The sequence below is a fragment of the Ochotona curzoniae genome, unplaced genomic scaffold (assembly GCF_017591425.1).
Source record: "Ochotona curzoniae isolate NIBS_2020 unplaced genomic scaffold, NIBS_Ocur_1.0 contig_2861, whole genome shotgun sequence".
In the NCBI taxonomy this organism is placed as follows: Eukaryota; Metazoa; Chordata; class Mammalia; order Lagomorpha; family Ochotonidae; genus Ochotona; species Ochotona curzoniae.
The window spans coordinates 4,651,255-4,674,684 of record NW_024465620.1 but is presented as its reverse complement, the minus strand read 5'-3'; the positions used below and the strand labels follow the sequence as shown (position 1 = coordinate 4,674,684).

Below are 23,430 nucleotides of genomic sequence, written 5' to 3'. Positions count from 1 at the left end.
CGACAGGCCCCACGAGCCCCGCCCCCGTTGTCACGGCGCCACGGGGACCGGCCTCTCGCCTCGGCTTTTGGGAAATGTATTTCCTGACCCTCCGTAGGGCCTTGCTAGCCTGAAGGTGACCACAACCTTTTCTCAGGATTTCAAGTTTGCTTGGAAGAGGACTTGTGACTCACGATTCAAGGTAGCCTTTGAGATTGCTGTCACCTGTGCGTATGGGGGCGGTGAGTGTGACGCCACCCTCTTAATCAGTAGGTTGCTTCACTAAACCCCAGCTGCCAGCAAGGAGGGAAGCCCCGTTTGCAGGTGGGCAAATGGGATCGCAGAGTCACGACCTGAAAATGTTCGGAATCAGAACCTCAGACCTTTACTGTCCTGGTCCAGTGGCCTTGGGCTGGAAACTTCATCACCTCCTGGCACTACCTAATTCGAAGTTTTACAAACAAGAGCACTGTGTGGTATTACAAGTTCAGCTCAGCAAAAGGACCAGGTAGGAGAGGCTGGGCCGCTTAAGTTTTAAATTGAGGGAGGAAGCAGGCAGCAGTGGTGCTAACACTGCTGTTACAGGTGGCATCCACACCATAGAGGGAGAGCCAAGGAGAGGAGATGAGATGGTTCATATAGATGGAAAGATAGATGGTACCTTTGAGGGCTAAGAAGCAGCCTGTGCGTGCAGACAAGGAGTTACCAGACTCCACACACTCCCACTTAAAAAGAAGCCAACACTTGTGGGTCAGTGAGCTCCAAAACCACAGACGTTGGCTCCCTCCACTGCCTTCCAAGTGGGACAGGTTGGAGGATGGGACAACATGGCATACAGGAGGCATTCTGTGTGCATTGTGGCCAATGTTCCTTCCCCAGGGGCAGACCATACCCTAAGACCTGCCCTGTCACACTCAGTGAGAACTACTGAGCTGGACTCCCAGGGTGGCACACACCCGGAAGACAAGGGATTTTTCGCCATGGAGCTGGAGGACTCTGAGAAGGAAGGAGAAGCAGGCTTGTGGGGCCCAGGGCCTGAGCCTGCAAGCGTGCGCGCCTACGCTTCCGGAGCTTTCACTAAAAGGCACTGATGGGTCCGCTGCAGGCCCTGGCCTGGCTCTGCCAGCTGTGCCGCCAGTGGCTGCAGCCCGAGCTGTAATCCAAGGACCAGATGCTGAAGCTGCTGCTGCTGGAGCAACTCCTGGGTACACTGGCCCCCCAGATCCAGGCCCACTTGCAGGGGCAGCAGCCAGGCAGTCCCGAGGAAGCTGCTACCTTGGTCGACAGGCTTCACTGGGAGCCAGGCTTGCCTCAGGGTGAGTCCACAGCCCTGAGCACAGTCCAGCTCTGCCTTCCTCTGTGGGTGCCATGATCAGTGAGATAGGCATACCCCTGAGGTACAAAAGGGACCATGCTGCAACAGACTGCGAGGCTGCCCAAAGCAGGGAGAGTTCCTAGGCCAGCTTCACCAGCCCAAGGATAGGAGAGAGGAGGGTCCTGGGTGGCCCTATGTGTCAGCAGCAGGAAAGCTTGGAACTTCCTGCTTGGAACCCAGAGGAGGTAGGTCCTTGAAGGACTTAGTGTTTACCAGGCAGATCTGTAGGGTCCTGGAATGGAAAGGGTGTCCCTAAACTTAGAGTCGCACCCAACCTTACCACCTGCTTGGGCCTCTGATGGTGAGGACATCTCCATAGGTCACAGTCCAGGTGCAGGGCCAGAAGGTCCTATCAGAGAAGATAGAACCATTCAGCTTCTAGCCCCTACCTTAAACTCCAGAGCCTGGGCCCAGGACACTGCCTGAGGTCATGCTGGCATCACCACTTGGTCTTCAGGTGAAAGAAGAGTCAAAAGTTACGGAGGACCCAAGTGATGTGGGCAGGGATGAAGGCCTGGTTGGGTAGACCAGAGTAGCCTGGACTGAGCAGTCAGAGTCCACCAGACTATGCCCCTTTTGATGGAATGTTCCCATGTACCAGTTGCTCCCATTGCCCACCCAATTGGGTCTCCCCCCGATTCAGTCACAGCTCAATTTCCACAGCTGTCCTAACATGGCACATGAGCATGGAGTCCACCTCATACCACTGCAACTCAACCCCTAGTCCTCCAGTGTGTTCCGCTTTGCCCCACTCCCAGCCTCAGGCTCGCACCCAGGATTCCTGCCTAATTCCTGACACATGGCACATGAGGGAGAAGGGCTCCAGGAAAGGCACTCCCTCCAATTATCTAACCCACTTTTTCTCTCCAGAGCTCCTGCAGTCCGAGCCCCTAGCTGTCACCCAGGAGGCTGCACCCACCCTCCCATCTGAGGCGGCCTAGGTGAGCCCTTCAACAGCCCATGTCCCCTCCCTGCTCCAGATACATCACTGGGTAAGGGTGTCAGGGAAGTCTCTCCCTGGTGCTAACTGGGCACAAATGAGCAGTGCCACTGTGGTTTCAGGGCTGTGGGACAGCACTGGACCAGGTCTTGTCACCCAGCAGGACTGTGGAAAGACCATGCAGGGCCCTTTGGCCTGAGGAAGCTAGAGATGTCTTCTCCCCAGGCGAGTGGAACGGAACATGATGGGCTAGCTTCTCCTGGCAGGACAGCACCATGTCCACTGACCCTGTTGCTAGCCCCAAACTCTCACTGCCTAAGCCATCCCCTGCAAAGTTCAACTTGCTCTAGTGTCATGTGCCCTCAGGAGCCAGCCACTGACCCATGACTCTCCTAGCTGCTGTTCCCCAGCTCAGTAAAGACTGGGAATAGGGTCTGTTTCCTACACCCACAGCTTCTCCAGGCTGACATACTGGATGGCAAGATTAGCACAGGGAGGTGCAGGACCTAGTTAAGACAGCCCAGGAGGACCCTGGTACAGAATGAGAAAGACCAAGATCTTGCCCAAGCACCTAGGCATCACAGGCCAAAGGCACCGTGCTATCTGCCTCAGCCACAACCTTCACCTAATATCCATGCTCCTCCTATACCCCATTTTCTGTTCTCTAGATACAAGGTCTTCTCATTCTTGATTTACTACCATTTGGCAGGGGTGGAAGTGTGGGGTGTGAGGTGTGAAGTTTCTATTTATTAGAGACAGGGTCCCCTTCTGCTGATTGACTGCTCAGGTGCCTGGCACTGCTAGTGCTGGGCCTGGCCCATATTGGAGACCTGAATTGGGTGGCAGGGAAATCTGGCCATCGTATAACACTTCCCATAGTTGGCACCGACAGGAAGCTGGAATCAGAGCTGCAGTTAGGGAAGTGAACCCAGACACTTGTACTGGGTAGGGTTAGGGGGCTCTCACTAACTCAATGTCAGATTGTTCTTTAATCCCTGATGTGAGCCCCTTTCACATCTCAGTTGTGGAGAACTACCTGGAAACATTTCTTTGATTTCCTTCCGCTCCACTGTTCTGTTATCAGGATATCTATTATTCAGCTATTGGCCTCTGAGACAAGTCTTCTAATATCATATTTTTATTCTCATTTCCCATCTCTTTGCCTTTCTGCTCTACTTTCCACAGAATTTTCTGACCTGGATCTCCCAGACCTTCACTTGAAATTTTCATTTGTGTTAGCATATTTCTAATTTCCAAGTATGTTTGCATTCTCGGAATATTCATTCTTTAGCCTCTTCCTGTTCTTGTAGTTACAGCAAATTTTCTTATTTCTGAGGACAACAATACATTTTTTAAAAACGTTTTGTTCTCCCAGTTATTTGCTTATACGTAAGACAAGGAGACCACAAATGTGGCTGGCAGTAGCCGCTAAGGCCCTTTCTGATGCAGCAGCCTTCAGGTGGATTCTCAGAATCCACAGCTACCCCAACACTACTGCCTCAAGCACCTCTGCTGCCTTCTCAGTAACCTGTTCTCAGGTTGCACTTTCCATATAAATGACCACACCTCCTCCCGCCACAGTTCCACTGGCTATTCCTGTGTCTGCCCCCCTCTACCCCACCCCACCCCACAATATGCCTCTGCATCCTGAAAGCTCAATGTTTTCTTATCAAATTCCAACACACTATACAGTGGAATACCCCCTCCTTGTTTGTGCCACATGGTCCAGCTTCTCAAGGCGCAACACTACCAGTTTGTTTCCTTCCAGAAACATTCTGTATGCAGAGGAGCAAACACATATATAGGAATGTGCCACATAACATTTTGGTCAACAATAGACTGCACAGATACACAGCAATGGTCTTTTAGGAATTCCATGAATTTATCTGGTCTTACCAATTTATTGTAGCCCTTAGGAGGTTATTTAGCCCTTTCCCTCTGGAGAGTTTTTCAGATTGTTACATATCTTGACTCTGGGATAGTTTTTGCTGATTTTGTCTGACTCACTCTATCGTAAGTCAACTTTGTCTTGTTAGCTTACAGATTTTCTGTTGCCCACTGAGGCCCTCGCTACTGTCTCAGTATTCTTAATTTAAGCTCCTTCAAGCTTCCCAACTGTCCCAGCCCCTGCTTCTCAGCTGCCCCTGCTGATGCCTGCTCCCTCACATACCCAGCGCCTAAAACCACAGTGTCCACATGTGGCTAGGATCTGCTTCTTTTCATACCTACTTCCCCCCAATGTTAAGGCCAGACAGGTACAGGACTGTGCCACACATGTGCCTCACTTTGCCCAACACCCTACATGAAGTATGTAGGCACAGCTACACCCTAGACCAAAGCCCAGGAGCCCACATTCCCTGCTGCTCCCCACCCCATCCCTTCCTGTGGCCTCCAGCTCCATCATACCCACCACTCTCCTGCCTGTGCAGACAGCATCACTGCCCAGGTCAGGTGTTGCTGCCCCCTTCCCACCCCTCACCCCCCAGTTGCTTACAGCTTATTTGGGTCATAATAGAAAGCTTTTTCACCCAACACGTGATTTAACACTCTGTACCACTGCCACCTCTTCCAAGTAGTCCACACCAATGGAAGGCCTACCCTGCCCTTGTCGCCATTGTCTGCCTCACTAATTAGCTTCAGGTCTCTCTGGTTCACAGTGTGTCCCCAAGGCTTAAGTGGATCTAGGCACAGTGGGTATTCCATCACAGATGAATGGGTCCCCTTAGTATGCAGGGTTTGTGCTCCAGATGGACAGGGACCCTGCAGACCCAGGTGCTGTGAGCGCTCATCTCCACATCCCTTGGGACCTCAGCCTGGCCAGCCTCTTGGGCCAAATCCAGTCACCTTCAACCTCCATGCATGCACTTGTGCTTCAACATCCTGGGAGGTGAGCAAGACCCTGCAGGTGAGGAACCCAGCCAGCCCACTCTGGTTGCCACCATATGGCACGCCCCCAAAGGTCAGGGACGAGGCTGCCCTAGCACTAGATCTGGGGAAGTTCCAGGCAACTGTTGTGACATGTGTGGCAAAGTGCTCAGCCAACGCAGCAACCTGCTGAGGCATCAGAAGATCCACACAGGTGAGCGACCATTCATGTGCAGCGAGTGTGGCCACAGCTTCAGTCACAGCTCGCACTTGCTGCGCCACCAGCTCACACACACTGAGCAGTGGCCGTTTGTATGCTTTGACTGTGGCCAAGGCTTTGTACACAGCAGCTGCCTGGAGGAGCACCGCAGGATGCACACAGGGGAACAGCCCTTTGCAGAGTGTGGCCAGAGCTTCTGGCAGTGCTCCAACCTGCTGCAGCATCAGCATATCCCGGCCCTGGTACCACACCTCCTGCCCTTCCGAGTGTGCCCGAGCCCCCAGGTCCCTTCCCATGCAGTGAATGCTGCCAGAGCTTCACACGATGTACAGTGCTGCTCAAGTATCAGGCAGTGCACCCTGGCAACAAGTCCTTCAGCTACATGGAATGCAGCGAGCACTTCAGGCGCTGATTGGTGCTGCAGCTCTGGCAAGTCCACAGAGGCGAACGACCCTTTACCTGCCCCAAGTGCAGCCAGAGCTTCCGCCAGCACTCCAATCTCACCCAGCACAGGCGCATCCACACTGGTGAATGGCCCTTTGCCTACTCTGAGTGCGGCAAGACCTTTTGCCAGCAGTCCATGCTCAAGCAGCACCTGCTTGTGCACATGGTTGAGAAGCCCTTTGCCTGCCCCAAGTGTGACCGGCACTTTAGCCAGTGCCTCAAGTTCACACACCACCAGAGGACACACACGGGGAGAAGCCTTACCACTGCAGTGAGTGCAGCCTGGGCTTCACGTAGGTGTCATGGCTTATCGAGTACCAATGGATCCACACAGGCGAATGGCCCTTTGCCTGCCCCAAGTGTGGCCCGAGCTTCCAGCAGCATGTCAACCTTACCCAGCACTGGCACGTCCATACTGGGGAATGGCCCTTCGCCTGCACCAAGTGCAGCAAGACCTACCACCAGTGGTCCACGCTCACACAGCACCTGCACACCCACTGGCAGGAAAAGCCCTTTGCCTGCCAGCACTGTAGTCGCTATTTCGACCAGAGCACCAAACTCATCCAGCACCAGCATGTGCACATCTCCAAATAGCTCTAGTCCACACATACTGCATCCCTCCAGGGCACAGCACGTGGTCACCAGTGGGTGCTCCCATGCTGGTAAGTTCCCTCAGTGCTCATGTGGTTCCTGTGTGGGTGGTACAGCACCTGTGAGAGGCTCCTGGATCATATCTCTGGCTTGCCCTAAGCAGCCCAGCCTCGGCCCTTCGGGAACAGTAGTCCTTAGTACCCCAGACCCAATGCTGACACTAGTATGGTGTTTCACCTGAGCATCAGTTAGAGTCTATGCAGATGGGGATGGGTGTTTGTCCCAATCAGGACCCCTGCATTCAGGATGACCTCAGTTTGATTCCCCAGCTTGGCTTCTGACTCCAGAGGAAGATATGGCTCAAGGAACTGCGTTCTGCCACTCATCTGGGAGACCCAGACTGAGCTCCCTGGCTCCTGACTCCAGAGCCCTGACCTTTGCAGGCATTTGAGAAATGAACGAGCAGATGTCTCTCTCCCAAAGAGACAGTCGTAGCACATGCTTAACTGATGTGCCAGTCAGGTGTCAGATGACTGATGAGTGACTAACAATAGTAAGTCAACCTGTAGAGTAGATGGGACCCTGGAAGCCCCACAGAGTTTCCCATGGAGATAAGACACGAGGACTCTGTCAGCCATCAAGGAGATGCCATGCATCTGTGACCTACAGCCTGCATGAGGGACAGTATTCACTTGGTCGTGGGCTCTTTGGGCACAAACTTCTGAGGAGGGAGCTCTGAGAGGCCAATGAAACAGTTTCTGAGAAGAATCTGATGCAGCCAGAGTAAACACTGCTGCTCTACTGCAGGACCCAGTCCTTTCTCTCACCAGCACTGAGGCAGTCCCTCCCCGCCCGCTGCAGGGAAAGAGGATCTGGCCTGCACAGCCATGCCCAGCTGGACAGTTTTAGAACCAACAAAGGAGCTGAATGAGTAGCCCAACCCCTTGTGTGGTGAGACTCAATCTGGTTGCCATACACTGTCTCTCCACTCACAACTACATTCCCAGTTGACTGTCCCATCATCCTCACCCTAACAGCATCCCACCAGTTTTTTTCATGGTCATAATCATCCAAGCTTTCCTCATCAGGGTCTCTCAACCTCCCCTAGTGGGACACTTGTGGCAGCAACAAGCCTGGCATCCCATGTGGACCCACCAGGACTGCACCTAGCTCCCCAGTGTGTTGGGTAGCACTGTGGCTGGTCTGTGGTGCCTGCAGCCTGCGCACCTGCTCCCCTTCTGGCTGTCACCAGGGCTAAGGCCCAGAGGAGAGCTCAGGCACAGGGTCATCAGATGCAAGAGAAATAAATGGCACAGGGCAAGCCACATCACACCTGAGAATATGTTTATAAAACTGCTTCATACTGGGCCCGGCATGATAGCGTAGTGGTTAAAGTCCTTGCCTTGCACGTGCCGGGATCTCATATGGTCACCAGTTCTAATCCCGGTGACCCTGCTTCCCATCCAGCTCCTGCTTGTGGCCTGGGACAGCAGTCAAGAGTGGCCCAAAGCCTTGGGACCCTGCACCTGCGTGGGATACCCGGGAAAAGTTCCTGGATCCTGGCTTAGGATCAGCATAGCTACAGCCGTTGCGCTCACTTGGGGAGTGAATCATCGGATGGAAGATCTTCCTCTCTGTCTCTCCTCCTCTCTGTATAGCTGACTTTCCAATAAATAAATAAATCTTTTTTTAAAAAAAAAACTGTTTCATACCTAGCAACCTTAGGTTTAAACGCTAAAATGTTCTACCTGGAGACTCAGCTGTCCCAGGACTTCCTGTTCCCACATGTTTACAACCAGCAGGCGTCAAGGCAGAGGACCCTCACTAGTCTGGAAAGCAGTGGCCCTGCAGCCAGTTACCCCTCCTGAGAGGTACACCAGATTCAAGTAGTATAGGGTAAAAGGGTCCTTATGTAGTGAGGTCCAACTTGAGTCTAAACCCTAGTCAAGCTCACTGTGGGCAGGTGTCAACCTGGTCTTGGCCTGGGTGTTGCCAGGAACACTGACTTGAAGGCTGTGTCCAAGCTTTTCTTGGCGTGTAGTTGGACTTGCCCAGCTCCTCTGAGTCAGCCTGACCACCAAGACCGGGGTCCTGTCCTCAGGCAAAGAGAAGCCAACTTTTGCCAGAGGTCACTATTGTGTGACACAGGGCATGGCTTCTGGGCATGTAGCAACACCATCCCCCTCACCAGCAGCAAGTGAATCCTCAGCAGGCAAATAACCACTTAGCCATAAAAGGAATATTTGGAAAGAACATTCAAGGTCCTTGTGAGTTGTGTAGCTGCAACTCGTGCTTGGCCAGCCTGGCACTGAGGCCACACTGTTCAAACCAACCCCAGCCTCTCTCATTCTGTTTTCCCTGCTGAGCTCTGCTTCAGTCCTGCTTCCTATCTAGGTTGATGAACTCCAGCACCTCTCCTAGGCAGCCCCTCCCTCCCTGCTTTGGCCCCGTCCTGTCCAAAACCAGCCGTATGTTCTCAGCATCTGCTCCCAGAAGGTACAGTGATGCCCACGGGTGTAGCATCAGCCTCACCCCTGCTTCCGCTCAGCCACCCTCTTCACTGGTCTAGAAGCCAAAACCCCCTTCTTCCCAGCAGACTGTACAGTTGTCAGTCCTCTCCACTTCCTGGTAAGCCATGGATGGACCAACTTTGAGGAGTCCAGCACACTGCCCTGGGGGAACATGCTTAGGATGCACTTTTGGACCAGTAGGTGCCCAGTAGCAACCACCCCTGAATCTAGAATAAAGCAGCAGGCGGTCCTCAATTACATTTGGAAGATAGCTCTAAGAAACTGGTAAAGAGAAACAGTTCTAACACTGGGATGCCTGCATAAAAATCAACAAAAATACCAAATAAAAGTAAAATGTAAAATAATAACCACAGCATAGAGGGGCTGAGAAGGAGCCAGAAAGGCCCTTTGAGTCCCAGAACCAACAAGGTGTGAAGCGCAACAGCTGGGATGGTTGGTTGTACTGGCATCCAAGTCAAGCCACTTCCTGCTTCAGAGCAGAGACGTCGCTGCTACAGCTCACAGACCTCACCAGCACTGCACAGGGGTGCCGGGATTGACGGTCGGGACAGCCAGAAGCCTGACGGGATCGCTGGGGGTTGGTCTGAGCTCACCCATAGCTCTTGGGTCAGGGAGGAGCAGCAGCAGCGACAGGCCAGTAGTTATCAGTTCCTGGGGTCCAAGGCTCCAAGGGTGCAGGACAGGCACAGGGCAGGGCGTCTGACCGCCAGACTGGCTGAGGTCAGCATGGGGCTCTATGCAGGTCCAAGAAGGCGTGAAGGAATGGGGCAGAGGACTGGTGGGAGACAGGCGACAGCTGCTGAGAGGGCGTCAGTGAGGCTGCGGGGGGCCAAACAGCAAACCCCACCGGGCTGGTCTCCACTAGACCGCCGGCAGTACCAAGCACGCTTACCCCAAAGCAGTGCCCAGGGAAGCCACTCAAGGGACGACCGTTTCCGTGGTGATGAGCGGACGCCACCGTTGGGACCACACCAGCGACCCAGCATTGGAGACCGGCTGAGGCTGCTGTGCCGTGTCCCTCACTGGGGAATGTTCGACCCAGACTGGAAAACCTCCACCACGTTTACCACTGCGGGACAAAACGTTTTATTGTTAGTTTCCTTCAGTCTCCACCAGATTTCTAGGTTTGCAACTGCTAACTCCAAGGCTTGGCCCGCTGTATACGCCGGATGTTTCCCTGTGACCTCTGGAAAATGAGTTTGTCTGACTCACCCCCGCCGCGCTCAGCACGAAAAAAACCTCGGATGGACAGACCGTGGGGCAGGTGGTCCACATCTGCCCCACTCAAACATGGCGGCCAACACCTCTTCCTCCCCAGCTCACCTAGCGTCCCCGGAAGTGAGCGCAGCACCGCCGAAACGTCGTCCCCAAACGGAAATACCCGACAGGCGACGAAGGAGCACGAACCCCAAATCCCATCGCCGAGCAACGCAAGGCTGCAGCGGCTGCGCAGGCGCACAGTGCAAGCAAGGCAGAAAAACCGAAGCCGGCGGGCGACGGAAAGAGCCGAAGCGGCGGGGCGCCCGAGGCCGTTGCGGACCTCCGCGTCCGAGTCGCTGCTGCCGCGGAGGCCGATGCTCCAGGACCCAACCGCCGCCTCCGTGGCTGCCGCCGCTGCCTTCCACCCCGAACCCCGGCACCTCGTGAAGTGAACGCCTCGTGAAGTGAAGCAAACGCGGCCGGGACTCGGGTGTCCGGAGCCGGCGAGAGGGAGGAGGGAGCAGCCGGCCTGGTGGGGGCGGGGCCGAGGCCAGCCGAGTCGGCCCGAGCGTTGCCGAGCAAGACCGAAGAGCGGGGCCGGGTCGGAGCCGGACTACGGGAGCCGACGCGGGCCGCGCGGTGGGCGCGGAGCGGCGCGGCAGGCCGGGCGGGCGGCGGCAGCTGCAGAGGAGGCCGCGGCCGCGGGTCCAGGAGCGGAAGCGGCGAGGGAGGCGGCGGGGGCCGGGTGGCCGGGGTCCCGGGCCCCGCGGCGGCGGCAGCGGCGGCGGCGGCGGCAGGATGATCAAGCTGTTCTCGCTGAAGCAGCAGAAGAAGGAGGAGGAGTCGGCGGGCGGCACCAAGGGCAGCAGCAAGAAGGCGTCGGCGGCGCAGCTGCGGATTCAGAAGGGTAGGGAGTCTGAAATAGGGTTGGACTCGGGGTCGGCAGTCCCAGCACAGGGTGGGGTAGTGAGGTCGCCGAGGATCAGGAATGGGGACCGCGGTTGCGGGGATGGTCAGAGGTCAGGGCTTGAGGCTTGGGTACGAGCCGGAGGTTAAAAGCCCGGGAAAGGGGGATCCTGATGTTTAGGGACCCAGAATCTAAAGATTCAGGTGGGAACGTGGGTTCGGAATGACAGAGAGGAGGGACTGGGAGACCTAGGGTCAGTGTAAGGAAGGACATATAACCTATCGATGTCAGGTTCCTGAGTTTGGCAGACAAGCGGGCAGTGGCGGTCACAGGGGGAGGCAGGGTCGGGGCACTGTCTCAAATGGTTCTTGGGGCTAGAGCATGGCTGAAGGTGTGCGTGGAGGTATACTGTTAGCGGAAGGAGCCCCCCCAAGACTGGGAAATAGGAAAGCAGGAAGAAGGTTGCACCCTACGCGGCACTCGGTCCAGGAGGAGCCTTGGAGGCCAACAGGAGGCTGACCCCTGCTCAGAGGGCCATCTCTCTCCACTCCCTCTCCTCCATGCCCTTTCTCTGCTGTTAAAATCCAGACATAAACGAGCTGAACCTGCCCAAGACGTGTGACATCAGTTTCTCAGACCCGGACGACCTCCTAAATTTCAAGCTGGTCATCTGTCCTGATGAGGTGAGCACCTGTGGCCACACCTGAGGGACAGGGAGGCGGCAGCCCCGCAGCAGAGGTCTGGTCTGCCGTGGTCCTGCGGGGCCAGGACCTAACGCCTTCCTTGCTTCTCTCCCCTCCCAGGGTTTCTACAAGAGTGGGAAGTTTGTGTTCAGTTTTAAGGTGAGTCCCAAGTGGGCAGAGGTGGCTCCAGGGACTGAAGTGACAGAGCTGAGGCCCTGCCAGGCACCTACCCACCTCCCCTCTCTTTTCTTGGAGCCAGGTGGGCCAGGGTTACCCACATGACCCCCCCAAGGTGAAGTGTGAAACGATGGTCTATCACCCCAACATTGACCTCGAGGGCAACGTCTGCCTCAACATCCTCAGGTGAGGGCCAGGCCCCCCTCTTCCAAGCCACCCCTGCCTGCCGGGCCCTCCTCCCACCACCCCTGCCTGCTGGGCTCTCCTCCCAGCCACCCCTGCCTGCTGGGCCCTCCTCCCAGCCACCCCTGCCTGCCAGCCCCCACAGTTTGTGGTCACTCGTTTGTCCCATCCCTTGCCCTATGGTCTGTCTTTGTCTCTTCATTTCCAAGTCGTACACCAGCAGGCTGACCTTGGCCTTCTCACTGTTTCACTCCTCACTTGTCCTGCTCCGTGCCCTCTCCCTGCTCACCCCTAACTCTGATTCCCTGTTCCTGGCTTGTGTGTTGACTGTGGGGCCTGTGAGCCCCAGTCACCTACCAGCTGGTGACCCAGGTGCTTTCTGCCCACAGAGAGGACTGGAAGCCAGTCCTTACGATAAACTCCATAATTTATGGCCTGCAGTATCTCTTCTTGGTGAGTAGGGTGGCCACGTGGGGCAGGTGAGCACCTTGGCCCTGTGCCCAGCTAGCCTGATGACCCCCACCTGTACTGGCTACAGGAGCCCAACCCTGAGGACCCACTGAACAAGGAGGCCGCCGAGGTCCTGCAGAACAACCGGCGGCTGTTTGAGCAGAATGTGCAGCGCTCCATGCGAGGTGGCTACATCGGCTCCACCTACTTCGAGCGCTGCCTCAAGTAGATTTGCTATATACCTGCCCTGGCCAGGACCATCCGGTCCTGGCATCCCCTGCAAATATTTATTGGGGGCCACAGATGGAGGGGTGGGGGGCAGCCAGTGGGGAAATCCCTCCCTTGGCCACCTGTCTGCTCCCTGCCACCTGCCCTTAGTTATTTTTTTTTAACCACCACATGATTATAGTTGGCATTGTCCACTCAGCAATGGGAAATGAATTGGCTTGTCTAGCCCCCCTCCTCCATGCTGGGTGCTGTTCAGCCCCCCCACTCTGGGTTGTGAGGTGGGTGGGCAAGGGGCCCCTGTAGCTGGGTCCAGGCACCCCACCCCACGCCCCCAGAGGTCCCACCAGGCTATTAAAGGGGAATGTTACTGCATGGCCTCTGCCTCTTCCTTCTATGGGACGCTGGTGAGGGGTGGAGGCGGGGCAGCAGGACAGCCCTGGGGGGAGGCGGCTGGGCACAGAGGTTCAGGTCTGGGAAGGGGCCACGATGAAACCCAGTCGTGGTGGGGTCCTGCCGCCACTCGACCAGCGAGATTACTGCCTCGGGTCTCAGAAATCGGGGTCCTGCAGAAGGGCTGAGCCCTCCAAGGGCCGGGAGGCGTCCACAGGTGCTCGGCTCGTTCGGGCGGGACTTGAACCGGCAGCACCTTACCAGACTGAAGAGATCCGGGAGCTGGCGCGCATGCGTCCCTGCGCCGGCCCGGCTTGTGGCGAGTGCGCACGCGCGCTCCGGTCACCTCCCAGCATTCCTGGGAAGGGTGTGACGTCAGGTAGTTTGATCCGGAAGCCGCGGCGACGGCAGAAGCGACCACCGGGGGCCTTAGTGGGTGGGCGCGTCGGGCCATCAAGCGAAGGAGCGCGACCCGGAAGCGGAAGCGGGGCCCCTCGTCAGCTGTGGTGAGTGGCCTTGTGTGGGCCGTAGGTCCGGGGCAGCGGGCTCGCGGGCGGCGGCTTCTAAAGTCCCTGCTTGGGATCCTTTCCTCACCAGCGAGGCTCCCCCGGCGCCCCCAGGTCCGGTGCCGTGTTCCCCGAACACTGGAGGCTCCCGACAACCACCCCGGCGGCTCCTGACGCCTGTGACAGGGTTCAGGGCCTCCATTCCTGCCGCCGTCCCCACCACACTGTGTCCACCCGTTCCCTGCCGGTTCCTCTCCGGGTAACCACTGCAGGACCAAATCCCTGGGTATGCAGAGCATCTGGGGGCCAACTTCCATCCCTTATCGCCTGCAGAGCCTGATGACAGGACTTGGGCTGCATAGGATGGTTGTTCATTAATCTGAAAGGCAGAAGCAACTTTCCCGTCTGCCAGTTTCCATCTCCCACATGCCCCCAGCAGCCGCGACTGAGCCAGGCCAAAGCCAGGAGCCTGGAGCTCAGTCCCAGCCTCCCACATGGGTAGAAGTCACTCCTGAGATGCATGGTAGAAAAACCTGGAAACCGGTGCCAAGGCGGCACTCAAACCCCAGCATTGATGCAGAACACTATCCCCAAGATGGGTGATGTTCAGTGTCTCTAGGGTTAGCTTTCTGGCTTTCATCCCTGCCCTCAAAGGCCCCTTCCCACTTTGTAGGCTCTCCCCTCCTTCCCTGTAACCCAGTTCTGTTTCCTGTCCACACACCCTACAGCACACCCACACACCTGCCTCAGGCTTGCCGGGAGGCACCCACCACAATGGATCTGTTGTTTGGGCGCCGGAAAACGCCAGAAGAGTTGCTTCGGCAGAACCAGAGGGCCCTGAACCGTGCTATGCGGGAGCTGGACCGTGAGCGGCAGAAGCTCGAGACCCAGGAAAAGAAGATCATTGCAGACATCAAGAAGATGGCCAAGCAGGGCCAGATGGTGAGTGTGCTGCATCAGGGGCTGAGGGGATGGCAGACTGCTGTTCACTGCTGCAATGGTGATAAAACAGGAAAGACACCAGGTAACAGGATGGCAACACTTACTTAGTTTGGGAGCTTGGAAAGGACACCTGTCTGGTCAAGGATTGAGAATGAGCCTGTGGAAATCTGGGCAGGGGAGGGTTAAGGAATGTTGCTACACAAGAGGTGATCATGGGCCGAACTCCCGAGAACTGTGGCCATGCTAGATTGATGCCAGGTTCAAGAATCAGCAGCCAGAACCAGGAGAGCAGAGCCTGTGGTGGGCAATGGGCATCATTGGCAGGAGAGGCATCTTCTGAACCCTTAGCTCAGACCAGGTGAAGGAAAGAAATGTAAATTGTCTTGGTTCAGGCTAGAAACCCAATGACTACATAGGGTCAAGCCCATCCTTGGTGTTCACCCTGCAGGATGCCGTGCGCATCATGGCCAAAGACCTCGTGCGCACCCGGCGTTATGTGCGCAAGTTTGTGCTGATGCGAGCCAACATCCAAGCCGTGTCCCTCAAGATCCAGACACTCAAATCCAACAATTCCATGGCACAGGCCATGAAGGGTGTGACCAAGGCCATGGGCACCATGAACAGACAGGTATGTCTATCCACTTCTTATTCTCTTCTGCCAACCCTAACTCCCACAAGGACCAAGGTCATCTCCTCTCCGTTTCTAGCTGAAATTGCCCCAGATCCAGAAGATCATGATGGAGTTTGAACGACAGGCAGAGATCATGGACATGAAGGAGGAAATGATGAATGATGCTATTGATGATGCCATGGGTGACGAGGAAGATGAGGAAGAAAGGTACTGGAGAACTGGGCAGCAGCAGAAAGATGCTTGCCTGTCCCTCTCCCATGTGTGACCCAGAGTTCTTCCCTTTCCTAGTGATGCCGTTGTATCTCAAGTCCTGGATGAGCTGGGACTGAGCCTGACCGATGAGCTGTCAAGTGAGTGCCCCAAACCATCCTTCGCATTTTCTGCCCAAAACCCAGCCACAGCTACCCCACCCCACCCCACCGTGTTCCTTCTCTGTCCTTGCAGACCTCCCCTCCACTGGAGGTTCGCTCAGTGTGGCTGCTGGTGGAAAGAAAGCAGAGGCCACAGCCTCTGCCCTGGCTGATGCAGATGCAGATCTGGAAGAGAGGCTCAAGAACCTGCGGAGGGACTGATCTGCCAACCACTGATGCCATGGGACCGGGAAAAATGGATGCCCAGGGCCTTGGCCATGGTCTGTTTAATAAAGATTGGACACTAGGTTTGTGGAACTGTGTGACTGCTAACCTCATACAGGGCCAGGCTTGTAACTTTAGGGGACAAGTACCAGATCTGGCTCAAGTATGGGCAAGCCAATCCTACTTTATTTACTTTGATGCCATTTAGGGTACCAAGATACCAGCCTCTGCACCAAGTACCTTGGTTGATCCTCAAAGAGATTCAGTGTCTAACCTTTAAATACCCATTGTTCATAAATTCCCAATTCACTGTTCTAGCCCTAATGGTACATGATTTTAAGCCTAAATCAGACTCCTCCCTGCCCCCCCCCTTCCAATGAAGTGTGCAATATAACTAGGGCCACAGCAAGTAGCTAAACCCACCCATAGGCTGCATAAGGCTTGTTTGGTTTATGGCAAGCCAATTTCTGAAAATCTTGTGTGGCTTGTGACTGCTATTAATATCCCAATGGCCACTGGCAGCAACAGCTGCAACCCCTGCTCTGGTGGATCTGCCCAACACCAGCCCCAAGGACAACACTCTCCTTAACTCCATGAGCACTCCTATGTAACAAGTGTTAGTTACAACAAAAACCAGTACCGTATTCCCTCCCACCAGTAAGGGCCTGAGGAACTGGTGAAGTTTTTATTAAATCCACAGAAGTAAAAACCATTATCGTGAAGGGCTGGGGAATGGGGCACCAGGGAAAAGGAGTCAGGCCACCAAGGGTGGGCAGAGGGTGAAGGACAGAGAAAAGCCACGTTAGGCTGGCCATGGGGGTCCCCAGCCTCAGGGACCATCACCAGGGCCAGACAGCTCCTGGGAACTTAAGCCAGCCCCAGGCAGGCTCAGCGGCGGAGGCTCCACCAGCACAGCAGAGAACTTGGTATCCCCGAAGGCCTCATTCATGCGTGTCTCGAAGAAGCGCTGCAGGCCGATGATGGACTGCACATCCGCCTTGTCCTGGGCAGAGCAGGGCAGGGCAGAACAGGGCAAGGCAAGAAAAAGAGTGCAACAGATGGTTTCATCCTGGCTCTTTTTCTTCCATATCCCGCAATCACTACACCCATTCTCTGGGCTCACCTCTGTCAACTTGTTAAACTGCTTGAACATGCGGCCCACATCCTGGGCAAACTCCTGTGGGGAACTGTAAGGGGGAGACAATTTCTCCTGGAGACGGGCACGGATCAGTGTCAGGTCCAAAGTGCCACCAGGCTGGTCCTACAGGAAGACCACAAACATTTAGGAGATAAGCAACAGCCCCCATTTTTCCAGCTACCCTACCCCCTCTACAAGACTCACCAGGGAAAAGGTGGAGTCAGTGGCCAGCTGGTGCAAGGGACGACAAGGCTCATGGCAGAACAGGGCCAGCAGGACACGCTCACATTTCTAAATACAAGGGAGAAAGATGTCAGAGCTGCCCAGGGTGAGAAAGCGAAAGCCTCTGGGAAACCCCACCTAAGCAGCCTCAAGCCCTCACCCGCTGATTAGCTGGAGAAAGCTTTGCCACCACACCAGTGCTGTCTGCACCATCCAGGGTGAGGCTGCCATCCTCCTCCTTCAGATCAGGGAGCACATGGCAGAGCGAACAGCTCCACTCCTCCCTAAGGTGGAAAGAGTGACAGGTGCTTTGCACAGGAACCCTCCTGACTCTGAACCCTGCCCAGCTTTATACATACCCTGGCACATCCTGCAGGGCAGGGAGGTGGCAGTCCAGGTGGAAGCAAAACTCACACTGGTTGCACATGACCAGGTCACCTGGTTTCTGGCAGACACGGCAGATGGTAGCACTGTCATCCAGGGTGCCCGGGCCACCAGCTGGGACTGAGGAGCCCTCAGGAGCCACTACCTCCAAGCCTGAGCTGGTGCTGCCACTCGGTGAGGCCAGGCGAGGACCCTCTGCACCTGAGCCCTCTGCCAGAGCCATCAGCACAGGCTTAGTCTCAGGACCCTCAGTGGCAGCTGGAGGCGCTCCAATGGCAGCTTCTGTTTCTTCCTCCTGCAGAGGGGTCAAATGTTCAACAGGGTAAATACTAGGAGGATGAGAGACATCATCCATCACCCATGGTGTTGGGGCACTCACCTTGACAATGGCCATGCCAGGCAATGGTGGAGCAGTCCCAGGCTGGCCAGCCGTTGCAGCACCAGCACCACGTTCAATAACAATGAGGTTATAGTCCTCAGTAGTGCTGCCTGGGAACACCTTGAAGACAGGCGGCTGGCTATCAGCTGTGAGGTCCAGATCCAGACGTTCTAGGCTCACTCGTGGCACCTTGCGCATGAGGCCGCTCACCTCCCCGTCACCTGAGCGGGACCTGTAGGTGCACCCTGGTGTGAGACCCCCCCACCATCACTCCATGCCAGCCCATCTGCCACCTCAGAGGAAATGTCACACTTACCGCTTCACGCCTGATACGTGGGGCTCTGCACTTGAATAGGGATCATCTGCTCAAAGATGGGAAATGAGTGATAAAAACTGCTGTGTGTACAGGGCACCCTGCCCAGCCTCCCATCCACCAGGCAGACATACTCACCTGACCCAAAGCCATAGCCTTCCTGCACCTCCATGGGCTGCACACAGAACACAGCATGTGAACCTCAGTGGGGTAGGCACCTCAAGGGCCTCCATGCACTTTCCCTTCCCTGGTCTGTGTTCCTCTGCTCACCTGGTTACTGCCAGAGCCCTGCTTGCTCAGGGGACCTGGGGCCCTTGGAGGTGCCATGGGTGCTGGGCCCGTAGAGTTGGTACCAGGACGCTCTGCCACGATCTTGCCTTAGAAAAAAAAAAAAAAACAAACACTATTGTAGGGGTACTGAGGATGGTGACAAGGTAGAGCAGACAAAAACTGTGACCCACCAAAGGCCTCGGCACTCTTGGTCCAGGCATTGAGGTCCCACTGAAACTTCATCTCGCCATGTGGCTCCACTGGATCCACAATCATTTTGAGAGCCCGGTGCAACTGGAAATAGATCTGGTGGTACAAGAGAAATAGGCATGAAGCAACATGACAAAAGAACAGGGGTTTCAGAGTGCTATCTGAGAACCCACCAACACATACCAGCTTCTTAGAGAGTAACAGGGCTGTGTTGTTGTCACTCTCCAGAGCCCAAGAGGCAAAGCGCAGGATGTGCTCCTGGTGCTTCTGGATCTTAGTCATGGTCCAGTGCTGCCGCTCCAGACGCTCCTGCTGACCCTCAGTCACCTTCTGCAGATGGGGAGAGGAAAGGTCAGCACAGCAGACAGAGCTGGGAACCATGCTCCTTTTGGATGGCTTCATCAGCCAGCAGAGACCACCCGAGGCCTTCCCATCCCCCACAACTTACTTGGGCATCATTGACCAGCACACGGCCCCGCTTATTCAACTCCTTCATGATCTGTAGGATGGCCATCTTGACATCCACCTGCACACGCTTCTGCACATCAGACACTTGGCGGATCCTAGGAAAAGAGGCAGGTCAGGACAGGCAGTCTCACCTGGAGAACCCAACTCCTGGTACCCACACTTACGAGCTGCGAACCTCCTTGGTGCTCTTCTGCAGTGTGGCATGTTTGTCCCCTAGGCGCTTCACCAGTGAGGCCAGGAGCTTACGCTGGTTTCTCACTGCATCCTCTAGGAACTGGTACCTGAGAACAAATGTCAATCTGGGTACCGTACCTGGGAATGGGCCAGTACCCACCCAGTTTGCCCCAGGACTCACTGGTGGTCCTTATGAGCGTTAAGTTGGCAGTCTCGGCAGGTCAGAGTGTCACAGCTCTCACAGAACAGCACGAGAGGCTCATGCTTGTGCACGTTGCAATAGACGGTACGCTCACCATCCCGAGACTTAGCTGGCCCTGGGGAGTAGAAACCAGGAGATTTTTACCTTGTCCTTGTACACCTCCAATTCAGGCAGCAGTCAGAGCATGAGGCTTCAGTAGGCAGTGGCAGTAGCTGGAACTCTGTCCCAACAAGTCAAAGAAAATACTATTCTAGGGGCCAGCATCCTGGCATAGCAGACTAAAACCTCCACCTAAAATGCTATTCTAACTTCTAGAAAACTCCAGTCACATCACCACTGTTCCCTCCACTGGAAATATTGACATTCAGTTACATACAAACACCCTCTATTTATTTGTCTTCCTTCTCATTTTAGGCAATTACTCTTTACCCTCTACCCTTTCGCTTGAAGGATGGATGTCAGTATCTTACCAGCCTTGGGCCCAAGAGACCTTGGAGAACCATCTCAAATTAGGAGACAGTAACAACTCTTGTCTGAGTCATGGTTCTGGTGCTTACAGTGACATCACCCAAGGACCGACATCAATAATTCTGAGAGCCTGACCCTCAAAATAAAACGTAAATACGTGGGTTCCTTCCTTCCACCCCAACTCTACATAGACAAGATATGTAGTACCAGAGCACAATTCAGCCAGCAGCACTTGGCTTGCACAATTGATGCTCACCCTTTCCTTTACCACTATAGTTAAGAATTAGCCTCTGAAATCAAAAACCCTTGCAGACCACAGTCCATTCCACCTTTGGTACTCAGGCAGGCCGTAAAGCCACCACCTCTTATCCCCAACTTTCAACAATTTTACTGACAGAATCTTATGGGATCTTAGTACCACAATTCAGGAGACTTAATTTCCCTTCCAAATCAAACCCAATACAGGCACGCTAAACTGGATTCACAGCTAAAACACAGGACCCACCAGTACTGACAGGCCAAGAGTCCAAAGGAACTGTCAAACAGCCCAGTTATGGAAGCCTCCCTTTTCTTAACAGTCTAAAGCCAACAGCCAGAAACCCCAAACCACAGGCACTCTCCCTCCCATGCCTTTTTCTCTCTGCATACCCTGGAGTCTCCACCACAGGTATTCCCTGGATTTCCCAATAATGTCTTCAAGCCCTTTGTACAAAGACATCCAGTTAAGGCCCGCTCCAAAGGGACCTCCCTCTCCAGCCTGTGGCCTTAATGCCCAGGGACACTGCTGCTTTGGAGTTCTAACCTCAGGCCCTTTAGATGGTTAAGACTTCAAGAGAACCACCCTAAGACCTGTACACCAAATGCAATCAGCAACGGAAGGCGCCCCATGGGAAGGAAGGCGCTCCGCCTCATGTACCAGTGGAGCGCACGGTGTGGTCCTTGGTGTACTTCACGCGCTGGTGTGCCTCCACGCATGTCTCACACAGTGGCTCAGAACACTCCACGCAGTAACTGGTGGCTGGGGCATTATCCTCACAGCTAGTGCAGCACTGTCAGGGAAAGGGAGGTCGGTTGAGCAAACACAAGCCTGACAGACCGGCATTTACAACCTGACTCCAACCTGGACAGCCCACCCCAGGGCAGTGCAGGTGCCACATAGCCAGAAACCCAGTGAGCCTGTTGGGTTGGGACACACCTGGTTTGCATCTTGGGCATCGGAGGCCGACTTGTTGCCGCTGTCGCGCATAAAATAATTCTCCACGATGTCTTTAGAAAAGCACTGCTGCTTGCACACAGGACAGTCCACCACTATGGGGGAGGGGGGGCCGGGTGCAAATTAATCAGGGCAGGCCACCTCCACGGCGCTTACCCCAATGAAAAATCACTTCAAAACCCAGACTCGCGGTCCTCCACACAGGGCCCAGAACCCGTGCCCGACGCCCTACCCCGATGCCTGGCGGTCCCTCCCCCGCCTCACACCCCCCTCCAGGAACCCCGATGAAAGCCGGGAAGGGGGAGGGGCGGCCCAGGGCCACAACGTACTCACCGGCGCCGTCGCCCGCCGCGCCGCCATCTCCCGAGCTGTTGGCAGCGGCCGGGACCGCGGGCCCGAGGCAGGCGCTGCAGGCCGAATGCAGGCAGGGCAGCAGGCGCGGTTCTCTCTCCGGCCGCAGGCGCTCCCGGCACACGCCGCAGTGCTCCAGCAGCTCCAACGCCTCCCCGCCGCCCCCCGCGGGCGACGACGCTGAAGCCGAAGCCGCCGCCGAAGCCGAGGAGGCAGCGGCGCGCTTCTCGCCGCTCGCCGAGCCCTCGCCGGGGCCCGGGCTGCCAGACGCGGCCGATGCCGCTGCCGCCGCCGCCGCCGCCGAGGCCGCCATTCACACGCCGCCGGGGGCGCCGGGGGGGAGGAGACGCGGGGCCCGCTGCGCAGGCGCACACGCGCTCGCCGCCAACGGCTGGGCCGCCGCCGCGAGGCCAAGCGCTGCCACGCGTCTCCTGGGTCGCCGCCCGCCGCGAGAGGGACGCTGCCGGGCGCTGCCTCCTCGCCTTCCCACCACACCGCCCCGCGCTTCCTTCCCACCGCCGCCGAGTCCTGAACCTCACGCCACGCGAACAACGCCTGCCCGCGCGCTCGCCCTCAGAAAGAGCCGCGGCCTGGGGGCGGGACAGAAATAACTGGCGCCGACGCTGACGCGCACGCGCAGCCAGAGCCGCACGCCCGGGGGCGGGACCTGGCCGTTCGCCGCGGGCGAGGCCGCGAGTACGCACGCGCCCGCTGGCCCGGGAGGTGAGGTGAGGGGCGGGACCTCCGCGACGCCAACTACTGAGCTGAATCCCTGCGCGGGGCGTGGCTTCGAGTCCTGCAGGGTGACCCCTCCCCCGCCGGAGCCCACCAGCCCAGCCGGCCCGCGGCGAAGGCGCCTGCGCAGGACAGTGCGCCCAAGCCCCGCCCCCTTCCGGCGTGCGGCCCCCGCGGCTGGGGTGGGTGGGCGAGGCCCACGGAGCGGCCAAGGAGCGTCAGCGCAGCGCTGTGGAAGCTTCTGTAGGAGCCTGATTTTAACATCTTATTGTTGAACTTGAGAAACGAAAACTTGCTGAAGTTGCGCGCTGCAGAAGCCTTGCGTCTACAAAATACCTGCTAGTCCCGCAAGAATTCCTTCCCCTTGTTTTGCCCATACTGCTAACTCGAAGCTAGTAACTGATGCATCTAGTAATGGATGTGCCAACTGAACCGAAAAAGTGGGGAATCCCAGAGTGAAATGGGGTCGGTGTGAGAATCCTGAGAAGCAGGAGCGGGGACTTAGGGTTGGGTTCCAGTCAGACGAAAGAAGCAAGGTCGGGGCGGGGGAGGAATCCATCAGGAAAGCAGTCCTGAGGAGAGGAGCAGGGCGGGAGAGAATTCCGGGATCAGGAGAGCAGGACCTGAGGGGAGGAAGCAGCCTGAGGGTGTGGGGGTATCTTAAGGAGAGGATCAGGGCCGGGGCACGAACCCTTAAGGAAATCAGGGTCTGGGGGAGGAATCCTGATAGGGAAGAAGGATGTGAAAACTGGAAACAGTCTAGGGGTGAGGAGTGGAGGTCCTGAGGGAGGAATCGGGGACAGCAGGACAGCAGAATCCACTCCGTCACTGTTTAAAAACAAAAAGGCGGATCGACCTCAAACTGTTTAGTGGCCCTCTGATCCCGAAGTCTCGATACACAGACGAGGCGGGAGCCCGCGAGGACCGGTGCCCACAGCAGTGAGACAGCCAGTCGTCTCCAGGGCCGCACAAAGGTGGCGAGTCGGGTGGCGAATGGGGGACCAGGGCCCAGCCTTCTACCCAGGGCCAGGTGCTCGCAAATGCGGCAAAACTCCGCCAGACCCTTTGGCCGATGTGGCCTTTGTT

General features: G+C 56.3%; 4 protein-coding genes across 6 annotated transcripts; 3 read left to right on the top strand and 1 right to left on the bottom strand.

Moving 5' to 3' along the window:
- Positions 1 to 699: 699 nt before the first annotated feature.
- MZF1 (myeloid zinc finger 1) lies at positions 700 to 7,687 on the top strand. Its single transcript, XM_040978183.1, is given in 9 exon segments — positions 700 to 1,025; positions 1,028 to 1,342; positions 1,674 to 1,850; positions 2,227 to 2,295; positions 2,417 to 2,519; positions 5,028 to 5,166; positions 5,168 to 5,607; positions 5,610 to 6,068; positions 6,071 to 7,687. Coding segments are annotated over 9 exon segments (2,268 nt in total). The 5' UTR covers positions 700 to 806; the 3' UTR covers positions 6,418 to 7,687.
- Positions 7,688 to 10,688: 3,001 nt separating this feature from the next.
- UBE2M (ubiquitin conjugating enzyme E2 M) lies at positions 10,689 to 13,145 on the top strand. Its single transcript, XM_040978181.1, has 6 exons — positions 10,689 to 11,052; positions 11,641 to 11,735; positions 11,856 to 11,894; positions 11,995 to 12,098; positions 12,485 to 12,548; positions 12,634 to 13,145. The coding sequence occupies exons 1-6, from the start codon at positions 10,944 to 10,946 to the stop codon at positions 12,772 to 12,774; spliced, it is 552 nt and encodes a 183-aa protein (XP_040834115.1). The 5' UTR covers positions 10,689 to 10,943; the 3' UTR covers positions 12,775 to 13,145.
- A 398-nt stretch (positions 13,146 to 13,543) lies between these two features.
- On the top strand, positions 13,544 to 15,899 carry CHMP2A (charged multivesicular body protein 2A). The gene is made up of 6 exons (XM_040978180.1): positions 13,544 to 13,669; positions 14,398 to 14,611; positions 15,060 to 15,239; positions 15,319 to 15,449; positions 15,531 to 15,592; positions 15,687 to 15,899. The coding sequence occupies exons 2-6, from the start codon at positions 14,444 to 14,446 to the stop codon at positions 15,812 to 15,814; spliced, it is 669 nt and encodes a 222-aa protein (XP_040834114.1). The 5' UTR covers positions 13,544 to 13,669; positions 14,398 to 14,443; the 3' UTR covers positions 15,815 to 15,899.
- Positions 15,900 to 16,488: 589 nt separating this feature from the next.
- Positions 16,489 to 22,318, bottom strand: TRIM28 (tripartite motif containing 28). Of its 3 annotated transcripts, none has more exons than XM_040978177.1 (17): positions 21,592 to 22,318; positions 21,241 to 21,353; positions 20,962 to 21,094; positions 19,557 to 19,692; positions 19,366 to 19,482; positions 19,182 to 19,296; positions 18,917 to 19,063; positions 18,715 to 18,829; positions 18,524 to 18,630; positions 18,392 to 18,428; positions 18,257 to 18,305; positions 17,941 to 18,172; positions 17,537 to 17,856; positions 17,338 to 17,461; positions 17,160 to 17,246; positions 16,941 to 17,078; positions 16,489 to 16,820 (listed from the first exon to the last, which is right to left on the bottom strand). In XM_040978177.1, exons 1-17 carry the CDS (start codon positions 21,920 to 21,922, stop codon positions 16,647 to 16,649), a joined length of 2,475 nt encoding a protein of 824 aa, XP_040834111.1. In that variant the 5' UTR covers positions 21,923 to 22,318; the 3' UTR covers positions 16,489 to 16,646. The 3 variants fall into 3 exon arrangements, with proteins under 3 accessions (XP_040834111.1, XP_040834112.1, XP_040834113.1); XM_040978178.1 differs by having other exon boundaries at positions 18,257 to 18,302; positions 21,592 to 22,196; XM_040978179.1 differs by lacking the exons at positions 20,962 to 21,094; positions 21,241 to 21,353 and having other exon boundaries at positions 21,592 to 22,196.
- Positions 22,319 to 23,430: the final 1,112 nt, after the last annotated feature.

Bases quoted from the DNA above. Each gene is read 5' to 3' on its own strand.
- UBE2M (XM_040978181.1), top strand. From the start codon at position 10,944: ATGATCAAGCTGTTCTCGCTGAAGCAGCAGAAGAAGGAGGAGGAGTCG. The intron at 12,099-12,484 runs GTGAGGGCCAGG...TTCTGCCCACAG, and splicing joins GTCTGCCTCAACATCCTCAG to AGAGGACTGGAAGCCAGTCC. The intron at 12,549-12,633 runs GTGAGTAGGGTG...TACTGGCTACAG, and splicing joins GCCTGCAGTATCTCTTCTTG to GAGCCCAACCCTGAGGACCC.
- CHMP2A (XM_040978180.1), top strand. From the start codon at position 14,444: ATGGATCTGTTGTTTGGGCGCCGGAAAACGCCAGAAGAGTTGCTTCGG. The intron at 14,612-15,059 runs GTGAGTGTGCTG...TTCACCCTGCAG, and splicing joins TGGCCAAGCAGGGCCAGATG to GATGCCGTGCGCATCATGGC. The intron at 15,593-15,686 runs GTGAGTGCCCCA...CTGTCCTTGCAG, and splicing joins CCTGACCGATGAGCTGTCAA to ACCTCCCCTCCACTGGAGGT.
- TRIM28 (XM_040978177.1), bottom strand. From the start codon at position 21,922: ATGGCGGCCTCGGCGGCGGCGGCGGCGGCAGCGGCATCGGCCGCGTCT. The intron at 18,830-18,916 runs GTATGTGTTGGT...TTGTACCACCAG, and splicing joins TGTTACTCTCTAAGAAGCTG to ATCTATTTCCAGTTGCACCG. The intron at 17,857-17,940 runs GTGAGTGCCCCA...ACCCCTCTGCAG, and splicing joins CTGGCATGGCCATTGTCAAG to GAGGAAGAAACAGAAGCTGC.